Below are 19,234 nucleotides of genomic sequence, written 5' to 3'. Positions count from 1 at the left end.
ACTAAAATTGAATACATGGAATGTAATTTTAGTATTAATAGCTCTAGTGACAGAAGTGTTACTTTGGGTGATCAAATTATTAAAAGGTGTGAACGATTTAGATATCTTGGGTCCGTTGTCCAAAGCGGTGGTGATTTAGATGGGGGTGTTAATAGTAGAATTCAAGTTGGTTGGTTGAAGTGGAGGAATGCTTCGGGCATTTTGTGTGTTAGAAAAGTACCGCTAAGACTGAAAGGAAAATTTTATAAGATGGTGGTGAGACCTGCAATGCTCTATGGCGTTGAATGTTGGCCTTTAAAAGAGAAGCATAATAATAAGTTAAGTGTTGCCGAGATGAGAATGATTAGGTGGATGAGTGGCTTTACACTTAGAGACAAAATGCGGAATGAATATATTTGTGATAGGGTTGGTGTAGCTCCTGTGACAGACAAAATTAGAGAAAGTCGTCTTAGATGGTTTGGTCATATTAAACGTCGACCATTAGATGATCCGATTAGGAGAGTAGATGTTTTAATTTCGACTTGTGTTAAGAAAGGCAGAGGTAGACCTAGGAAGACTTGGGCTTATTGTATTAAAAATGATCTTAATTTACTAGAACTAAATGAAAATATGACACTAAATAGGACGCAATGGAGAAAAAGGATTCATGTAGCCGACCCCACGTAGTGGGATTAAGGCTTTGTTGTTGTTGTTGTTGTTGTTGTATCGTTTATCAGAGCAGTACCCGATTGAGAAGAGGTAGCTTCTCTGAGGGCTTCTTGAGCCAAAGTGAGTTCTTCACTACATAAAAGGGTGTAACGGTCCTTCAAGCTGATGGGTTGGAGATGAGTGTGAATGAATGTCTTGAAGGCATGATAGGTGAACGACAAACCATTGAGTGTATAAAATATTATATCTTCAGTGGAAAGTAGGACACCGGCAGTGGCAAGGATGTCAACATTGTATTTGATATCAGATGGGTACTGGGTCACGGTTTGATCTCCTTTTGAAATATTGTGGAGTGCATTTTTAAGTTGAAGAATGTGAGATCGATTAGAAGATTGGAGCCTTCTTTCAATAGTGGCCCAAATTTCAGCACACTTGTCAAGATTAAGAAGATATGATGGAATAGATGGTGAGACAACGAAGTAAATGGCACCAGTGAGGTTTAATCAATGAAAATCCATTTGTCACAACCAGGATTTCGTATATTAAGTCCTGAAGCATCTTATAGACAAATTTATTAGGACAACAGCAAGAACCGTCAAGGAAACCATCATATACCAATTCGCATGGAATAGTTTCAGCACATGAGCTTTCCAAATGGGATGATTATCAGAGGTAAGAGCAGCTGAGACAACAATTTTAATGTTGCTCAACAGAAACTTCAGTTGGGTAGGGATTGGACGATCGGTGGGAAGAGTAGTGCTGGAATTGGTAGCCATGTTTATTTTAATGGAAGAGTTCAAATGGGGGTGCTCATGAGGAAACAGACCGAAGATGAAGAGAAATAAGATTAAAGAAATGAAAGATGAAGCAGACAGGTTGCCAAGAGAGCTTTTATTAATGGAAAGCATCGGTACGAAAAGCTGGAAGCAGGCACAGGAAGTAAGAGGAATACGACAGAGACAAAATAGAAAGCACTGGCACACTAAGAAGTTGGGGCGTCGAGAATGACAGGTTTGGAGTAAGGGCGGCTTCAATGTCCAAGAGAAAATTAAGAAAGCAAGGATGACAGCAAAATCTCTGAGGTTGGCAAGGAAAGATGAGGTGAGTGAGGTTCTTGAATGCAAGAACAGGGTAAGGTGGCTCACAACGGAAGAGAGATAGGCTTGAAGAATTGTACCTGAGGGATGGTCTCAATGAAAAGGTTGACCAGAAGTTTGCCAGGAGATGAAGAACAACAAGATGCGCAGGAGTTTGCCGCTGGGCAGGGGCTCTGATACCATGAAAGCATATAGAAGAACAGGAAACTAAGATAGAAACTATAATTAATTCATAGTAGATTGTAAATGCAGGACCAGGTTTCTCCTATTTATAGACAACATCGAGTAGAAGATATACCAAAAACGAGACACATCAATACAAAAATACACGAACCGAACCAGTTCACAGCCTATGGACCCAACCGGGCTATCGGAACTCACAACCGCAAAAACAGCATCACTTGCCAAATTTTTAACAAAGATGGGCACTCGGCATTTAAATGCTGGCATCGACACGATCACAACTATCAGCCCACTAATGCTCTTCTCTCAGACCTCTATATGTCCCGTCAGGAATGAGTCTTTCCCTTTCAAAGAAAATCTACTTCAGCATCATCTCATCCCCAACCCGCGCCCACTATACCTCCCCTCCTACTGGTTCCTTCCCTGGCATTCTCCCCAACTTCCAATAATCATAAAAGCACCCTTTCTTCTCAGCATTGACATCCCACCAGCCCTCACGCTGCTCTGGACTCTCCTTCATCTGCTGCACAGGGACCTTCACCTATGCACAGCCACCATAGCTCGCTCCTCTATTGAAGCTGAATATAGAGCTTTAGCCACAACAATAATTGATATTGTTTGGTTACAACGTCTACTTAAGACTTCCAAATCAACTCTCCTTCTCCAACACCTCTTTATTGTGACAATACCCCCACTATTGCTCTTTCCAACAATCTAGTGTTCCAGGCCCGCACCAAGTACATAGAGATTGACTGTCACTATATTCTAGAATATATAAAAAGTAACGTACTGATGGTTCATCATATCAATACCATTGATCAAATTGAGAATCTCTTCAACAACTCCCTTCCCAACTCCAGGTTCAAGATTCTGCGCCACAAATTGACCATCTTTGACAACGATCATCAATTTGAAGGGTAATGTTAAGGTGTCTACCTTGAGCCCAGTTCAGTCCATAGGGCTGTGAACTAGTTCGGTTCATGTACTTCTATATTGATGTGTCACGGTTATTGTATATTGCTACTACCCTATGTTGTCTATAAATAGGAGAAGCCTTGTCCTGCATTTTATAATATACTATGAATTAATTCTAGTTTCTATCAGTTTACTGTTCTTCTGTATGCTTTCAAAGACCATCTGATAATTGAGAGAGATCTGCAAATCAATTATAAATTTTTACATTCAATTACCCAGAAGCACGGTATCCTACGGTTAAAAGAGAGAATGGGCGGGGTGCAGATCTGCAGTATGAGGAGCCTGATCCATTTTCTCCTTTGGAAGGTCATTTTCTCGTACGGTTCATCTAAACGCAGCAAGTTCCCATTTTCTTCATCGACATCAGCAACAGCTTTAGAGATCACTGCAGCAAGTAGGTTGCTTCGTGTTCTCGATCGACTGCATCTGTAGTGAACCAACCATTTGGATCAAATCCAGCAAGCCATCTTCCCCCGTTCGCAAACTGACCTGCTGCCTCCAATCGCATAAGTCAATCGATTCTCCTTCTTTCTGAATAGCACGATTCTCGCGATCTCCCGCACCAAAATTCGAACGTCTTACACAACCTTAATCGCATGATTTCTCCCGCGCTCCGTACCAGCCAATCTCTCGCGATGCCTGAGCTCGGTATATAAGAACTGAAGGCTGCGGCAATGCAATGCGGGCCCTAACAGGCGCCACCTCATTTCCTTTCTTCTTCCTCGGTCCCGGCGCCAACCCGTCGTCCGCCACCTACACGAGAAAATTTTGAGTAGCACGTCACGTCAGGCAAGTTATAGCCTCTCACATATGTAACTTTGTAACTTCTAATAAGTTTTATGCTCTGCTTTCATATATTTGTAATTTACGGGTATATTACAGAGAGGTTATAGGAGTATAACATAGATATAACCTCCAATACCCTCTAAATAATCTACTTGACGTATGTAGCGCTGCTTACGTAAATTTTTCTCCTCCACAGCCTCCAAAAGCTCCCAACCTCTCTAAAAATATGTTAGTACTCGTCCTCATGAGATCTAATGGTCCATAAAGAAGAGAGTACAACAAAGGAGAACGCGCCGCCAAAAGACTCAGTAATCCGATCAGATACAACCACCCGAGTCAAAGCTAAAGGCCAACTGGATGTACCTATCCGAGCTAAAGTCGAAGGGCAATGCAGTCACGAGAAAAACAAAATGACAACCAATTGATTTGAATACAAACTAATCGGACTAAAACAAAACAGATAAGCATTTGAGACTGTCACTATAAAAAAGCTAATCGAAACTAACAACGCAGCTTTTGATAAATCTTATTTGTGGAAGGATCCAATTCCTCGATATCACCAACCATTTCACGAACAACCCAGATACTCATCACTATGAATCAAAATTGATAATACAATAGAATATTATAGTCATCACATAAGCTCTTCTCGTTGAGGATTGAGCTACCTATCTGCCAAATAGTTTAGTCTCGCTCCGCCAACAAGAGCTCCTCATCCACGAATCAAGGGTCGACAACCAAACTAGATCAACTGATCAGCAAAGCCTAGCCAATCAAATTGGATCTACCAAACCAAAGTTAATCAAGCTCAGCAGACCGACAATGCCGGCTTAGCCTAACAAACCAAACCTACCTTATCAAACTGAGTGCAAACAAGCTTAGTTGACTAAGTCAGAGAGCGTCAAATGATAAACCTTTAAATGTAAAACACCTATAATATCCTATATAACCCTCATTAAAGTAGGAGCATAAATATAATATCAATATAGCATATCATCTCCCTTATAAATAGGGAGATCATTTTATAAGAATACATGTATGCACAGAACATATTATTGTTCATTATTGTCCACTCCTCTCGGTCTCTCTCTATCTCTGTCTTCTTTCTTACTTTCTCTTCTTCGGGATGTGATTCACAGACAAATCAAGATTTAACATCCTATAAGATGTGGTACACACGGATCATGTCACAGACAAAACTAGAAGCAACACACGAAGAAGAAACTCACAACAGAAACTATAGTAATATGGAATACACAAGAGAAGTACATAACTAATAGATTCAAGAGCTGAATAATCAAATATTAGATGTCAATCGAGAGGCATTGGCTCGAAAAAGAGAGCAGCATCCCCAAGAAGGGTCGACGTCCCATTGTCGAAGAGCTCTCTTATCCCCAGAAAGAGAATGAGGCTCTCATTACTTCGATAGTACAGGGTTGACACCGATCAATCAACCAACATCGATTCATGCATACTGAAGCACCCTATAGCCAGAGAATACATTCTCTAGGAAAATCTCTGAGGCAAAGCCCACATAGAGGTTCAAGTATCTCAACACCGGAGTCCTATAAGGGCGAGATCGATCCGACCGACCACATAACCTCATTCGAGTCAACTATGCTTCTGTTAAGGATCACCGACACACTGAGGTGTCGTCTTTTCTTCACCATGCTGATGGAGTCGTCCCTCAGGGGTTCAATGCATTGCCACCAGGAGTAAACTATGTATCTGCTGAGAAACACCGACGCACTGAGGTATTGTCTTTTCTTCACCATGCTGATGGAGTCGCCCCTCAGGTGGTTCAATGCATTGCTGCCTGGAGTGATCAAGTCGTTTGCTAACTTCAACCAAATGTTTACGGGGTAGTTTGACAACGCCCAGAAGCCGCAGAAGAATTGGCAGACCCTCCTATAGATCTCATAGAAACAAGAATGAGAGCCTTCTCTCGTTCATCACCCGCTTCCAGAAGAAGATGTTGGAAGTGTGAGATTTGGAGCTCGTATTAGCTCGTTACCCCTCAATGGTTGAAAGAAAGATCATTCTGGTACGCTTTCGACTTGCAGTGACTAAAGACGATAACTGCCAACAATCATATATTGACAAAAGAATACAAGCCTTCTGCATCATTCAGAAACGAGTGAGTAAACCGCCATCGCCAAAGAGAACCGATAGTGGAGAAAATTGAGAGCCAAAACATAAACCTCATCGCTCGGCTCGAACTCGCTCCGAAGAATAAAAAAAGACACTCGGATTACCGAGCGACCAACGGATCATACCATCGAGAGAGTTAGGCCTAACATCTTGACCAACGCCTAGCTCAACAAGCAACTCGAACTTGCCCTAAAGAATCAGAAAGGCACTCGGATTACAGAGCGACTGATACCGCATAGGGAATCGGGCCTGATATCTCGACCGACGCTAGCTTGACAAAGAGAATGTGTTATCATTCCAAACATTATATTTTGTGGTCAAATTCATAAAAATGGTAAAAAAATTTCTGATTATGCGTATAATATGAGATATGGTCGACACTCAGAGAACTTGAAAAGTTCATGCAAGGATCATCCTAGGGGAACTCAAACCAATCAGCAAATGGTGATTCCACCTGAGCGCAAAACCGGCAACAATGCAAGATGTTTGATCAATAAAGATTTTCCAAAACCAACAACGATGCAATACGTCTAATCAATAAATATTTTTCAAAACAGACAACTACGAATAAACATCTGATCAGGAAACATCATTTAAATTTGATCGACAATGTTAATTAATGTCCGATTGACAAAATGCACAAAAACTGATCTACAATGTCCAAGCATAAGAAAAATCTATCTCATAGCTCAAAATGGGTCAAGTTCTGACAGTTAATTGATCTATAAAAGATACATCTTTTGTCATCATGTGAGAGTGCAAACGATGTTGTACGTTCAACTTACTAGTCATACTTTTCGTTATGCATCATTATTCTAATTTCAGCCATAATGTATCAACACTCTTATCCTTCAAAAAATCCTATAAAATATATTTTAACAAATGAAAATGGATTTGACAAAAAGTCTTTCAATCTTTACATTACTTGTCCACCAACATACAAGATGGGGACATTTTCTTGAATCCAAATAACGTATTATTTAGATCCTTTGTGCTAAAACAACTAGCATCTTAACCTGCCAAAGCGAAATCTAGTATTGCAATGTAAATAAGGATTGTCATACTTCACTGTTGTCATCATCAAGATTAAAATTTATCTCTGATAGCACTTGTTGTAACTCAATATTTAATCGATGCAACAATAATAAAATAAATAAAAGAAAGAATAAATTTTACGTGAAAAATTCAAGATAGAAAAACCGCAAGCAAAGAAATAGAATTCACTATAATAAATAAGAAATTATAAGTAGAGATCTTCAGCCAACATAAAACCAACGCAGTGAAAAGTGAGTTCACTTGTACAAAATAAAAGGGTGATATTTATAATTTTTAGCAAGATCCTTTAAAAGAAATAATTAAAAGAGTACCGATAAAGCAAGAGCACAAAGATTTTAATCTAAAGACATAGATCGATTGAACGATGGAAACCTTAAATCCCCATGCGTAGAGTTTCTTTCTAAAATCTTAATCCGTGAGCTCACAATTTCCTTACGAGACAAGGGAGACTCACAAAAATTCATGTCACAAATTTAGTAGTCCTATAACTATAATTGTACACTATGATTATAGCTTGATTGTTCTAGTATCAAATCATCAAAATAATCTCATATATTTATAGACTAGTTTAAATCAAATCTATAACTTTTGAGAAATTTACATATATATACCCCACAATTCTTACGTATTTACATATCTAGCACCCAAAGTTTGATATTTGCTCTTAAAACATCATGGTGTCATTAACTTATGCATGAAAACATGCATTTTACTTTTAAGAAGTGATCGTGGTATTTTTTTATGTGATGCTAATGATTTCGGTAATATGCATTTAGATTGAAAATTTTAGAGGTTAAATATGTAAATAAATAAGAATTGTGAGGTATGTGTGTAAATGCCCCGTCAGTATTTTTATGTTTTATGGTGTTTGATATTTTTTGTAATTATGTTGTGATTCATGATAATTACTACAAGCTTAACATTTTCATGGCATGATGACATACTATTTTCTTAACATTGCTAATAGTGGGCAAACAGTTATGTCACAGTCCAATGACTGTGCGAATCGAGTTAGATTCAGACTTAAATGCAGAGACTGCGTGAAATGAAATCACTCGATAGTATTTTGATTATATTGAGCATAAAACTCCCAAGTACAATGTATAAAGTAACACAGTAAAAGCTTACTCTTTTGGTCTTCTCAAGTTCATGTTCAACTTGTCTTATTCTCTGCCAAGCTTCTTGAAGCAGTAGCTCTTTCTCAATAGGCATTTGTGCTGGTCTGCTGCTAATCTCAGTATACAGTATCTCAAGTCTCTGAAGATGTTTTAGACACATATTTGTACTGTCTTCACTGACAACTTCCACTGATGGATGTGGACCGGGAGCAGGACTCAACATGCGTAGAGCATGAGTCCTTTGCGAGTCTTTTTTGTGTACAAAACCCAAAATTTGAAAGAAGCACAATATTTTGATGAAAATACACGGTAATACTGTCGAAAGAGACCTCAAAAAGAATCTCACAGAAGTATCTTTTGCCACATTTTTCGTGCAATCAGTCGAGGTACCTGCTGCTTTCCATGAAAATTCTGGCAATCAAAATCAAAATCGAGATATATGCTATTTAAAATCGGAAACCATAAAATGGTATTAGGGATGCAGTTCTGCACTTGTTCAGTCATTTAAATGGAAAGCCAAAGATTGTCAAATCTTGTTATTAGGACATGAAACAGAATACTATGCCATATATGGATTCAAATAAATTAAGGCGGGGTTCAAATCAGATTTACTTTAAATAGAATTTATCAAATCCAATAAATCTAGATTTATGAAAATCAGGTGGTGATGGAGGAGCACACAAGCAATGACATAATAAATCAGTCTCGCAAATGATTTATTAAAACTGGATTTACATCATAAAAAAGACGGAACGGGAGGAAAAAAAAAAGACGGCGGGTGAAAATTCAATTTAACGGAGTGTTGGACTTAATTTTTATTTTTTTTAATTGGCTGGATTTAAGTTAAATTGATAGCTAAATTCAATTAATAGCATGTTACCAAACATAGCCTAAGTGTTGAATTAAGAAGTGTCCGAGAAATACACCCAAAATATAGAATGTCACACTAGTAGAGAACAGTAAATAATGAATAACCTTAATTCATGATATTGACTCCCTATTTTATGTGAAATGGTCCTGATCCTATAAATTATAGATTTTCTCCCTCAATATTAGCTTTTTAAGGGGGCCCTTCAGTAATTATAAGCATATTTGAATGTAATACGACGGTGAGAAGATCGCCGATCGTTTATCATGCTTTTACATTGCCAAAATCCTTCGGTAGGTCCTTACGGTTGTTCGCCTAATATTTTCTTAGTTAGCATCCAACTTGTCGGTCGTTAATAGCTACGATCAACTAGTTACGCTATCGGCCGCCCCTTTTTTTGAGCCGCTCATTTGCTTTGAGATTCATGTCAACATAATTTTTGTATACATATTGAGTTCTCTAATTTCCTTATTTCTTAAAAACTATGCAGTACATAAGAACAAGGGAACTTTTTTCAGTGGTGTAAAAAATACATAGAAAATACGAATTAAAATAATGGACTTTTCTGGATTTTTGTGCCCAGACCGCTAAAAATAAGCCACGGGATAGGAAAGGTTTGCGCCATCTCCTTTCTTCCCATCCTTTTCTTCTACCTGCGTGTCACAATGCCCAGTGAAGGAACGTCGATGGATAGGAGACACATGTGTCAGGCGGCTGATCATTATCACGCCCTTGCATGGGAAGCCTCACATTTCCAAGGGATTCTCTTGGATACGGCCGAAGAATAAACTGAGATGTTTGCCTTGTGAGTACAGAAGTTAAAACGAAGAACCTTCATGGCCGAGGAAAGATTGAAACTGTCTGTGGAGGAGAGGGAACACGAGGCCCGTGTGACAACTTTTCTCAAGGAGAACAAAAGATTAAAAGAGAACATGTCCTCAATGATTACCCGAAAGGAGCATGTCAAGGGTCTCGCCTCCCAGATTACTGTCAGCACTTCCCTGGCTATCGAGAGATTCATAAAGCATAAGTTAGCCAACCCTAAGTGGTGGGATATGACGGAGTTTGGCATGCTTCTTTCGGATCCAAAGGACGAAGAGAAAGAATCTTTGAACGAAAAGTTTGGTGAGGTCGGGGCCGCAGAAGAAACTAGGGAGGAGGGTGTCAAGGAGTCTTCGAATGTCTAGAGCCGAAGAAATGTCATTCTCTTTTCTCTTTCTTTTTGTGTTGTTTCTGTTTATTGTGGTTTGTAAGAAAAGAAAAAAGAGATCAATCGAGTTTTTGTAAAATAATTTTAATGTAAAAGTTATTGAAGCTGAAAGTCTTGTTTCTTTGAGGTCGAAGGTTTTGTTTCTCATGCTACATTGTTCTTTTATCTTGCTATTAACTGTCTCCAGACAACTTGTCGTTTTGTTTCTTATGTAAGCTGTCGGGTGTTAGCCTTAGGAGGACTTAGCTTACCATGATCGTTTTTGTAACTCTTGTTGAGCTTGTTGTTGTCAGGTGCCAAAGACTCCCAACAGTTATTGAAAAAGAGATCAATCGAGTTTTTGTAAAAGAATTTTAATGTAAAAGTTATTGAAGCTAAAAGTCTTGTTTCTTTGAGGTTGAAGGTTTTGTTTCTCAAGCTACATTGTTCTTTTATCTTGCTATTAACTGTCTGCAGACAACTTGTCGTTTTGTTTTTTATGTAAGTTATCGGGTGTTAGCCTTAAGACTTAGCTTAGGATGATCGTTTTTGTAACTCTTGTTGAGCTTGTCGTTGTCAAGTGCCAAAGACTCACAAAGGCGTTTAATGAACGTTGCAAACCCCTTCCAGAACTTGTCGCTGGCGGGTGTTAACGTTATGGTCGAGGCTCAGGACTATCACTTTTGCACCCCTCTGCGAAGTTTGTCACTGCCAGGTGCCGAAACATCCTATAGGCCACTAGCAATCACTACACACCTCTAACAGAGCTTGTCGCTGTTAGGTGTTAACGCCATAGTCAGGGATCAAAAATATCGCTTTCGCACTCTTCGCGGAGCTTGTTGTTGTCGGGTGTTGAAACGCCACATAGGCCACTAGCAATCGTTACACACCCCTCGCAGAGTTTGTCATTGTCTGGTGTTAATGTAATGGTCAGGGCTCAGGATGCTCGTTTTCTTACCCCTCGCAGAGTTTGTCGTTGTCGGGTTTCGAAACATCCCATAAGCCACTATCGATCATTACACACCCCTCGCGGAGCTTGTCACTATCAGGTGTCGAAACGTCCCATGGGCCACTAGCGACCGTTACACACCCCTTGCGGAGCTTGCCTTTGTCGAGTATTGATCGCTTTTTTGGACCAATTAGTTTTAATTTCTAGCAATGTTAGTTCCCCAAACGTAACAGTGTCAGTTCCCCGAGCGTAAAGAAAGTAAACAAAAATGTTGTTAAGGTATGCTTTATTCATAATATTGAGCATCTTTGCAAAAAAGTACGAAAGGGAGACCAAACAAAACAATTAAAACTTAATTTTTTCATTAAGAAGTGGTCATAAAAAACTTAAGGGAAGAATTTTTTTAGTTCGTCGCCACTCCATGTTCGAGGGACCTCGTTTCCTGTGAATGTCTTCAGTTTGTATGCTCCAGACCCGATTCTCTGATGAATGATATTGGGGTCATTCCAAGTTTGATTCAGCTTCTCGATATATTGCCCTCTTGTTGCGGCGTCGACTTTCTTCAATACTAAGTCTCCAGAGGTAAATGTTTCTTCACAAACATGTTTGTTGAAGTACTTAGCCATCCTCTGCTTCATTTCTTCTTGTCGAAGGGCTACGTTGGCTCGATTTTCTTAGAAGAGGTCTAGGGCGAGCTTGAACCCTTTGTCTTTCGCCTCGCACCATTCTTCTAGGTCCCCTTCATTGAAGATTGAGGTGGTGAGCACCCTCTAGCTCTAGTTGTTCTACTCAACTGGTATTATGACTTCCATTCCGTGGGACAACATTAACGGAGTTTGACAGGTTGATGAAGAAGGCGTTGTTCGAATTGCCCAAAGTACTGAAGGGATCAGGTCTTCCCATTTGCCCTTCGCTCCTACCATTTTTAATAAATTTAGAATAAACTTGTTCGCGGCCTCCACCTGCCTGCTAGTTCGAGGGTGATGTATGGAGGTGAACTTGAGGTTGATCCCTTAACACTTGCAGAAATCTTGGATTTTTTCGTCAACAATTTGGTTCTATTGTCGGTAATGATGACGAGGGACAACCCCTATCAGCAAATCAGGTCGGTCTAGATGAAATTTAATTGAGACAACATGAAATATAACAATAATTTCATTTTAAACCTTGAATGTGTGGAATAAGTCACTATAACATGAACTAATGTTATATATTCAGATTTCCCAAAAACTTGTGAATTCTGAGGTTTCTGTTTGCACTTTGGTTCTCGGTTTTGATGATGCATCTGTTTTATATAGGCATCTTCTTTGGACCCTGTATAAATCTCTCGTTTTGATAGATTTCATACTCTTTATCCTCATGTTTTGACTTGGAGGTCTATGACTGAGATACAGTTTTGATCCTCACCGTGATCAATTAAACCATCCTAACGAGGTGGATGTGCAATTTTATGGAACTTATTATGAACTTAAACCTTAAGCTACACTGAAGCTCATTTGGAAGATTTTTCAATTTGTTGCTTTGTTTATTCAATTTTATAAATTTTCTGCATCAAATGTTGTTGATTGGATATTTTCTCTTCTAGTAGCATGTTTGTTCTCACTTTTTTCTGCTTTGACACTTAATCTTCTTATATGGCTTTATTTAAAATCCTCGACTTTGTTGTGTTTTTTATTCTTGCGTGTAATTCTTGATGGTTTCTTGGTCTTAAATACCATTACCTTGTGAGCAAGAATATGAGCTTATCGTTGATGGTTTCTTAGACTTGTGCCCAGGGGATGCCTGACGAAGAACAGATGATGCTCCTCTATGGCCATAGTCTACAGCTTTATCAACAACAACGAAGTGGTCATCACAGCTGTGGTAAGCTGTTGAATTCTGAGGTCTCACCTGTGGAAGACAACATTCAGAAACATTTTAATAAAATCGGGAAACACACAAGCACATGCTCATTCTTATCATTGCTTAACCAATATAAATCATAAAACTGACCATAGTAGGAGCAATAAAATCCCAACAGGACACGAAAGATAAAACTTGTAGTGTAAAAAAATGCGCAAGCATTGGCTGGAGTGATTGCAACAATGAATGAGAGAGATGGTCACATATTATCCATTTGAAAGCTACTATATTTTCACTCGCTAGTCTTAACTATCAAACAAACTTTTTAGAGTACATCGTTTTGATTCCCAACAATTGAAGTTAAAAATGGGTGATCTACAGACTGTCAATGCAACGGTAGTTCAAAGTCGTCATACTAGGTGAGCTCTGCGCTCTTACTGAAAAAAATTTTGATGCAGGGCTTTGGGGGAAGGCTGACTGAACATGCTGTTAGAAGAGCCAGATGAACCGGCCTGGGAGGTTCTGGCCCGACCTCCCGCTGGACCAGCCGGTCCATAGAAAGGGAGGGATTTGCCGTCCGCCTTGCCCTTTCTTTCCGGGATTTGCCGACACTTGTCCCACCATTCCTTAACTATCATATTTCTCCATAAAGTATTAATCTGATTTAATAAGCCATCAGATTTGATTATTTTCTATTGTTTTAAGAATTAGAATTTACATGTTTTACTAAAACCTGTTGTGATTTGTTCTTCCCGTCTAACAAGAATAACAGATTTTAAATTTTAGTAGAAATTATCACACAAAATTTATTAAATCCATTGCAAAAAAAACTTTTGGGATTCAACCCTTTCAAGTTTTGTTAAATTCAAATTTGCATGACTTTTGGGATTCAACCCATTTTAAAGTTTAGGTGTTATTTATGTAAATAAAGATTTACATACATATTACTCACTATAAATTTACAAACAATTTTATTAAATAGGGGCAGAATGGTCATTTGTTTGAAAACAACTGTCATAAAGTTGTTTTCAAACAGCTGCAACAAACTAATAGCCAGCTTCCCCGCAATAATTTCTTGGGGCAGCTAAGCTGCAGCTAAAAAGCTGAGAAGTTGCAGTTGCCCCTGCAGCTGCCCCAAATAGACCGTTAGTTCAGATTGGTGTTGAGACCCCAGGAGAGCAAATCGATATAGAGTTATACTCACAAATGGAGAAAACTCCTCCAATGCTTTGGTAGATAGTGCAGCCGACGGTGGGATTCAAGTGTTGTTAGGATTAAAAGCGAGGAACCAGAAGATGAATGGGGTTGAAGCTCTCCCAGTCCCGGGAGACTGACGTGGGGCTTTGGGGGAAGACCGTGTTATGAAAAAAAAAACTGTAATAAAACAAAAAATCAGATCGAAAAAAATGCAAATAAAAAGGAACACAAAGATTTACGTGGTTTGCAAAGATTTACGTGGTTTGGGTTTGGCAAATTGCCTACGTCAACAGAGTTGCAGATGATTTTATTAGCTTGAGGATTACACCCGTCGATCACCTCGACAATACAATAAAATATCTCTCTCTCTTCCTTTCTCTCTCCCTCTAAACCGAGAGCCACCAGAGAACTACACGAGAAGAAGAAGAATATAAAAGAAAAACAGTTTTCTTTTTCCATGTAAGCTTCGCACCGAACGACCAGGACAAGGGAGCAGCTACTATGTTATATTTAATTCTTCTATAAGCTTAATCGCATGCTTAATCACCTTCTTGTGAATATAAATGTATTTATAAATCTTTTTTTAGACCCATTAAGGAAAACCTTAATTGCAAATATCCCTCCTTCATATTCCTGGCTTTAATCTCAAAATCTGGAGAAGCATTAGCGGGATGATAATTAAGGAAGGCTAATTAATATCATAATTAACACATTTAATTATTACCAAAACAGTAGCGAACAGTCTCCACTTTCCTCAGCAACTATCCCACTTGAAGCATTTACTACATCACTCACTGACTGCATCGTCCTTTTTCCTCAAACATGATATCCTTCATCTCTGCAACTCAAAGCCCATGTATTCAAGTTAGAAGACCAACTGAAGTTGCACACAACTTCAGTTTCACAAGGGTAACACCCTTAGTTGACGTATCAGCGTCAACGTAACATTTTACCTCCCAACTCTTTTCTAGGTTACTCATATATCTGCTTACAACTCCCACCACATGGGCAATATTATGACTCTGTTGAAGGCCTTTATCAACAAATCCAACATTGTACCTCTTATTGTCATCAAGCTCAGTCTTTATCCAGTACACCCACTTGTTGTGTAATGTCTTCTTCCCTAGTGGAAGTTCTGTCAGCTCCCAAGTTTGATTCCCTGGCAAGGAATCCATCTTCTCATTCATAGCCAACTCCTACTTGCTCGAATTTTCATATTGCAAGATTTATTCATAGCTCTGACTTATGCGACCAAGTCTGCAATGCCATAGATCTGTCGTGCTCTCTGCAACTGTAGTAGCAACATTGTTGAGTAAACCTATAGTCATATATAGTGTGTCAGTTTTCTTATTCCAAGTCAATACTAATGCTCCTTTGGTAACATTCTAGGTGTTATCTGAGAACACTACCGAATGACCACCCTCATTGAGTTGTCCAATATAAATAAGATTTTTTTCAACTCAGAAATGTGTCTAACTGTTTGCAAAGTTCATTTGCTCTTATTAAGAATTACAATATCAATGTCTCTCATCCCCACCACGTTTAGAACTTTTCCATCAGTCAGATATATCTTCCCAAAGTCACCTACAACATAATTTCACATTAACTCGCGATGACAAGATGTATATAAAGAAGCCCCTAAATCCAGTATTCAGTCATCAACAAAACTGTGAACTGTCTGCAATAGTGCATCATGTATTTCTTCAGTTACAACATTAGCGTTATTATTATTCTTTTTATTGAGATTTCTGCAGTTCCTTTTTATGTGGTCAGTTTTGCCACAATTCTAGCAGGCTGCTTGCTGACCAGGATTTGATTTTAATCTTCCTCTGTTTGAGTTCTTGTCCTGTGATCTTCCTCTGAAATCAACATTCAGTGTCAAACTCAAACCCGAGGTATTGCCAGAATCTTTATTTCGCACATCATCAACCAAAATTAAATCACGAATATCATCAAAATTAATTTCCACAAAACTGCTATTAGATTTACCTGCAGGACCGTTAAACTGCCATCCTCATTACTTCTCAGCTATTTGACAATAAAGTCAACAATATCAGCGCATGTATCTCATCGTCAAAATTAATTTCCACAGACGAAAATTGATTTGTGATGGTATTGAAATCATTCAGATGTTAAGCGACATACACTCCTTCCGTCGTCTTCAATTTGAATAATTTTTTTTATCAAGTGCATCTTGTTATTCGCCTATGATTTTTCATACATACCTGATAGAACTGTCATGAGATCTGCAATAGTCATCTCCTTGATGACATTGTGTGCAATAGATCTTGACAGAGTTAATCGTATAACCCCCAGAACCTGTGGATCTAACAGATTTCATTTCGTCTAGTCCATCTTTTCTGGTCGTTTTCCCAGTAACGAAAGATGAAGTTTCTTCTCATATAGAGAGTCTTCTATTTGCATCCTCCAGTTACCAAAATCTACGTCATTAAACTTCTTGATCCCTGATGTCATCACTTCATCTCCGACCATCATTTTGCCTTAAATCTGAAACCACTACTCTGTTACCAATTGTAGTGAAAAAAACGACGACAATAAAGAAAAAACTGGAACGAGAAAAATCGCAAACAAAAAGGAACACACAAATTTAAGTGGTTCGATAAATTGCATAAATCCACGAAGTTGCAGATGATTACACCCGTCGATCACCTCGACGATTACAAGAAAAGATCTCTCTTCCTCTCTCTCACTCTAAGTCGAGAGCCACCCAAGAGCTACACACGAGAAGAAGAAGAATACAAAAGAAAAACACCCCCCCCCCCCCCCCCCCCCCCACCCCCAATAAGCTCTGCACCGAACAACTAGGACAAGAGAGCAGCTACTATGCGACTTTTAATTCATCTGTGAGCTTAATCGCATGTTTAATCACCTTCTTGTGAACACAAAGGTATTTATAAATCTTCTTTTAGACCCATTAAGGAAAACCTTAATTGTGAATATCCCTCCTCCATAGTCCTGGCTATAATCGCAAAATCTAGAGAAGTATTGGTGGGAGGGTAATTAAGGAAGGCTAATTAATATCATAATTAACACCTTTAATTATTACCAAAACTGCAGTTGACCAAATCTCCACTTTCATCAACAGGCCGTTGAACCAATCATTTCAGGATCAGAAGTAAACATAAAAATGTTATGATTAAATTGGAAATCTAACTAAGATTACTTCTGAAAATAGGAAGAGGACTCTTTTAGGAGTGAGTCAAGAGTTTGTTGTACGGGCTTTCTGCAACATCACCATTGGGGAGGCGTAAGAATATTCTGATAATTTCCATATTTTTACTTAATTCCAGTACCATCTTCCTTTCTTCTTAGTTCAGTTATTCTTCATCTAACCAATGGCGCATTTGTAATTGGACCAGAACATTCGAAAGATTTGCGAATATAAGAGAAATAAAAATACCACGCATCACATCTTATAAACATGCACTCTTGCTCTACAGTTTATTGGGAAGAAGAAAGCCTTACAATTATTTAAATTGCATCATAACTTACTTCCTCAGGAACAGTGGTCAAATGCGTGTGCTCTGACATTCTAGAAAAAGGAGGTGAACAAAAATCATCAATATCTGATCCAGATTCAGCAGTAGATGTGTCACTGCATCTTCCCTTTACAAGGAAGCCAAATATTTTCAATCAGAAATTGAGGCGTGAATTCATCACACATGCAAAAATTAGAAGAAAGACCAGTAGAGATCTATCAACTCAGAACGCAAAATTTTACCTTTGAACTTTGAAGCCAGGAACCAAATCCACTTCTTTGTTCTTTATTTTCTGCTTGTTTGAGTTGCTTTAAAATTCCTGACTGAGCATTGTGCACATACTAGATATAGATGAGGATAAGCGGTCAATATCTTAGGTATGAAAAAGCTACATAATCATTAGTAACATTAACTAAATATTAAAAATATGTTATTAACAGGAACAAAAAGAGTCGCAAACCAATTGAACAATACTTGGTACCTTAATAATTTCAGGATCATTCCATGGTCCTTTATTGGACATAAGGCACCCACCCACATTAAAACAGACACACGACCCACCCAAGAAATCTGGTAATTGGCTGAAAAAAAAAAACCGATAATGCTGTTATAAAAAGGAAGCAGGAAAATAATAATAATTAAATCACACTCCCAAGGCAGTAGACAAGCATAACAACCTTGAATCAATTGCTTCCAGTAGTGCCTGCTGATATTTTGTTCCCAGCACCTAAATGTATAAACCAAAATTTGATGATTGCATAATGCTGCAAGAATGACTAAAAATAAACTCCAGAAAACAGAAGCTGCATACCCTTATCTTTGCTGCAGTGTTAGGGTCAAGAAAACCCTTAACAGAATTCCAGAGAAGCTTAAAACCATGACCAGCGTTTATAATGAACAATTGATGTAATATCTGTAAAATATAGTAAACATATTATGCTTTGGCTTCACAGACGTAACGAAATAAATCTCGAACAGAAAGTACCTCAGGATAGTAATCACCACCAATTTTCTGCATATTTTGCAATAGTTCTCTTGCAGCCTTGCTAAGATTCTTTAAACTCTGAATAAAAATAAGAAGCATTTACATACATACCACAAAATCCCTACTCATTTACATCTCTAACCCCAAGATTTGATTTTTACATTTATAACACTAAATCATTCATATCACATCAAAAATACAACTTTTTAACTTTTAAAAAGTAAAACACATCTTTTAAAGCATATGTAAAGTGGTACAAATGAAAAAATTAAGGTTTAGGCACAATGCGCCTGTCAATCAAATCATATCTCTACGGTTAAAATACTTAATGCAAGAAGGATGCAACTGCCTTCTGCACCATTATTAGCAACTAGCTAAAAGGCAAACTTACCAATCCCTGCACATCTAATATGGTGGTTGTTGAATCAATATGTTTTTTGGCTGCAATTGAACATGCAGGGAACTTCACATGAAGTATTTTCTCAAACTCCTGCACATGATACTTTATATAGCGCTCCATTGTAGTTATATTCATAAGTTTACAGGGATCAACTTTTCCAAGCATTTCAATATAAACAGGCCTTCCTTCTTTGTCAACACCATGGTAACAACGAGGATAGAAACGCAGGACTTCTTGAAATTCTCCATAGTGAAAATCCTACAAGGGAAAATTTCAATGATAAACTTTGT

At 38.3% G+C, this 19,234-nt stretch overlaps 1 protein-coding gene across 3 annotated transcripts in view; it reads right to left on the bottom strand.

Annotated features, from left to right (window-relative positions):
• LOC110023997 (phosphatidylinositol/phosphatidylcholine transfer protein SFH8-like) overlaps positions 1-19,234 on the bottom strand; it is a 47,180-nt gene that overhangs the window by 3,428 nt on the left and 24,518 nt on the right. The window contains exons 6-14 of one of the 3 annotated variants that reach the window (XM_020723688.1): positions 18,936-19,202; positions 18,545-18,622; positions 18,371-18,472; positions 18,237-18,286; positions 18,041-18,140; positions 17,802-17,900; positions 17,573-17,686; positions 12,742-12,910; positions 8,025-8,407 (exon numbers count right to left, since the gene is read on the bottom strand). In XM_020723688.1, coding sequence (XP_020579347.1) covers positions 8,025-8,407; positions 12,742-12,910; positions 17,573-17,686; positions 17,802-17,900; positions 18,041-18,140; positions 18,237-18,286; positions 18,371-18,472; positions 18,545-18,622; positions 18,936-19,202 — 1,362 coding nt within the window. The remainder of the gene's footprint in view (positions 1-8,024; positions 8,408-12,741; positions 12,911-17,572; positions 17,687-17,801; positions 17,901-18,040; positions 18,141-18,236; positions 18,287-18,370; positions 18,473-18,544; positions 18,623-18,935; positions 19,203-19,234) is intronic. The other 2 variants (XM_020723689.1, XM_020723690.1) reach the window with 2 other exon arrangements.

The sequence above is a fragment of the Phalaenopsis equestris genome, unplaced genomic scaffold, assembly GCF_001263595.1.
Source record: "Phalaenopsis equestris unplaced genomic scaffold, ASM126359v1 Scaffold000240, whole genome shotgun sequence".
NCBI classification, from domain to species: Eukaryota; Viridiplantae; Streptophyta; class Magnoliopsida; order Asparagales; family Orchidaceae; genus Phalaenopsis; species Phalaenopsis equestris.
Note: the sequence above shows the minus strand (reverse complement) of the source record. Positions and strands in the feature narration are given on the sequence as shown.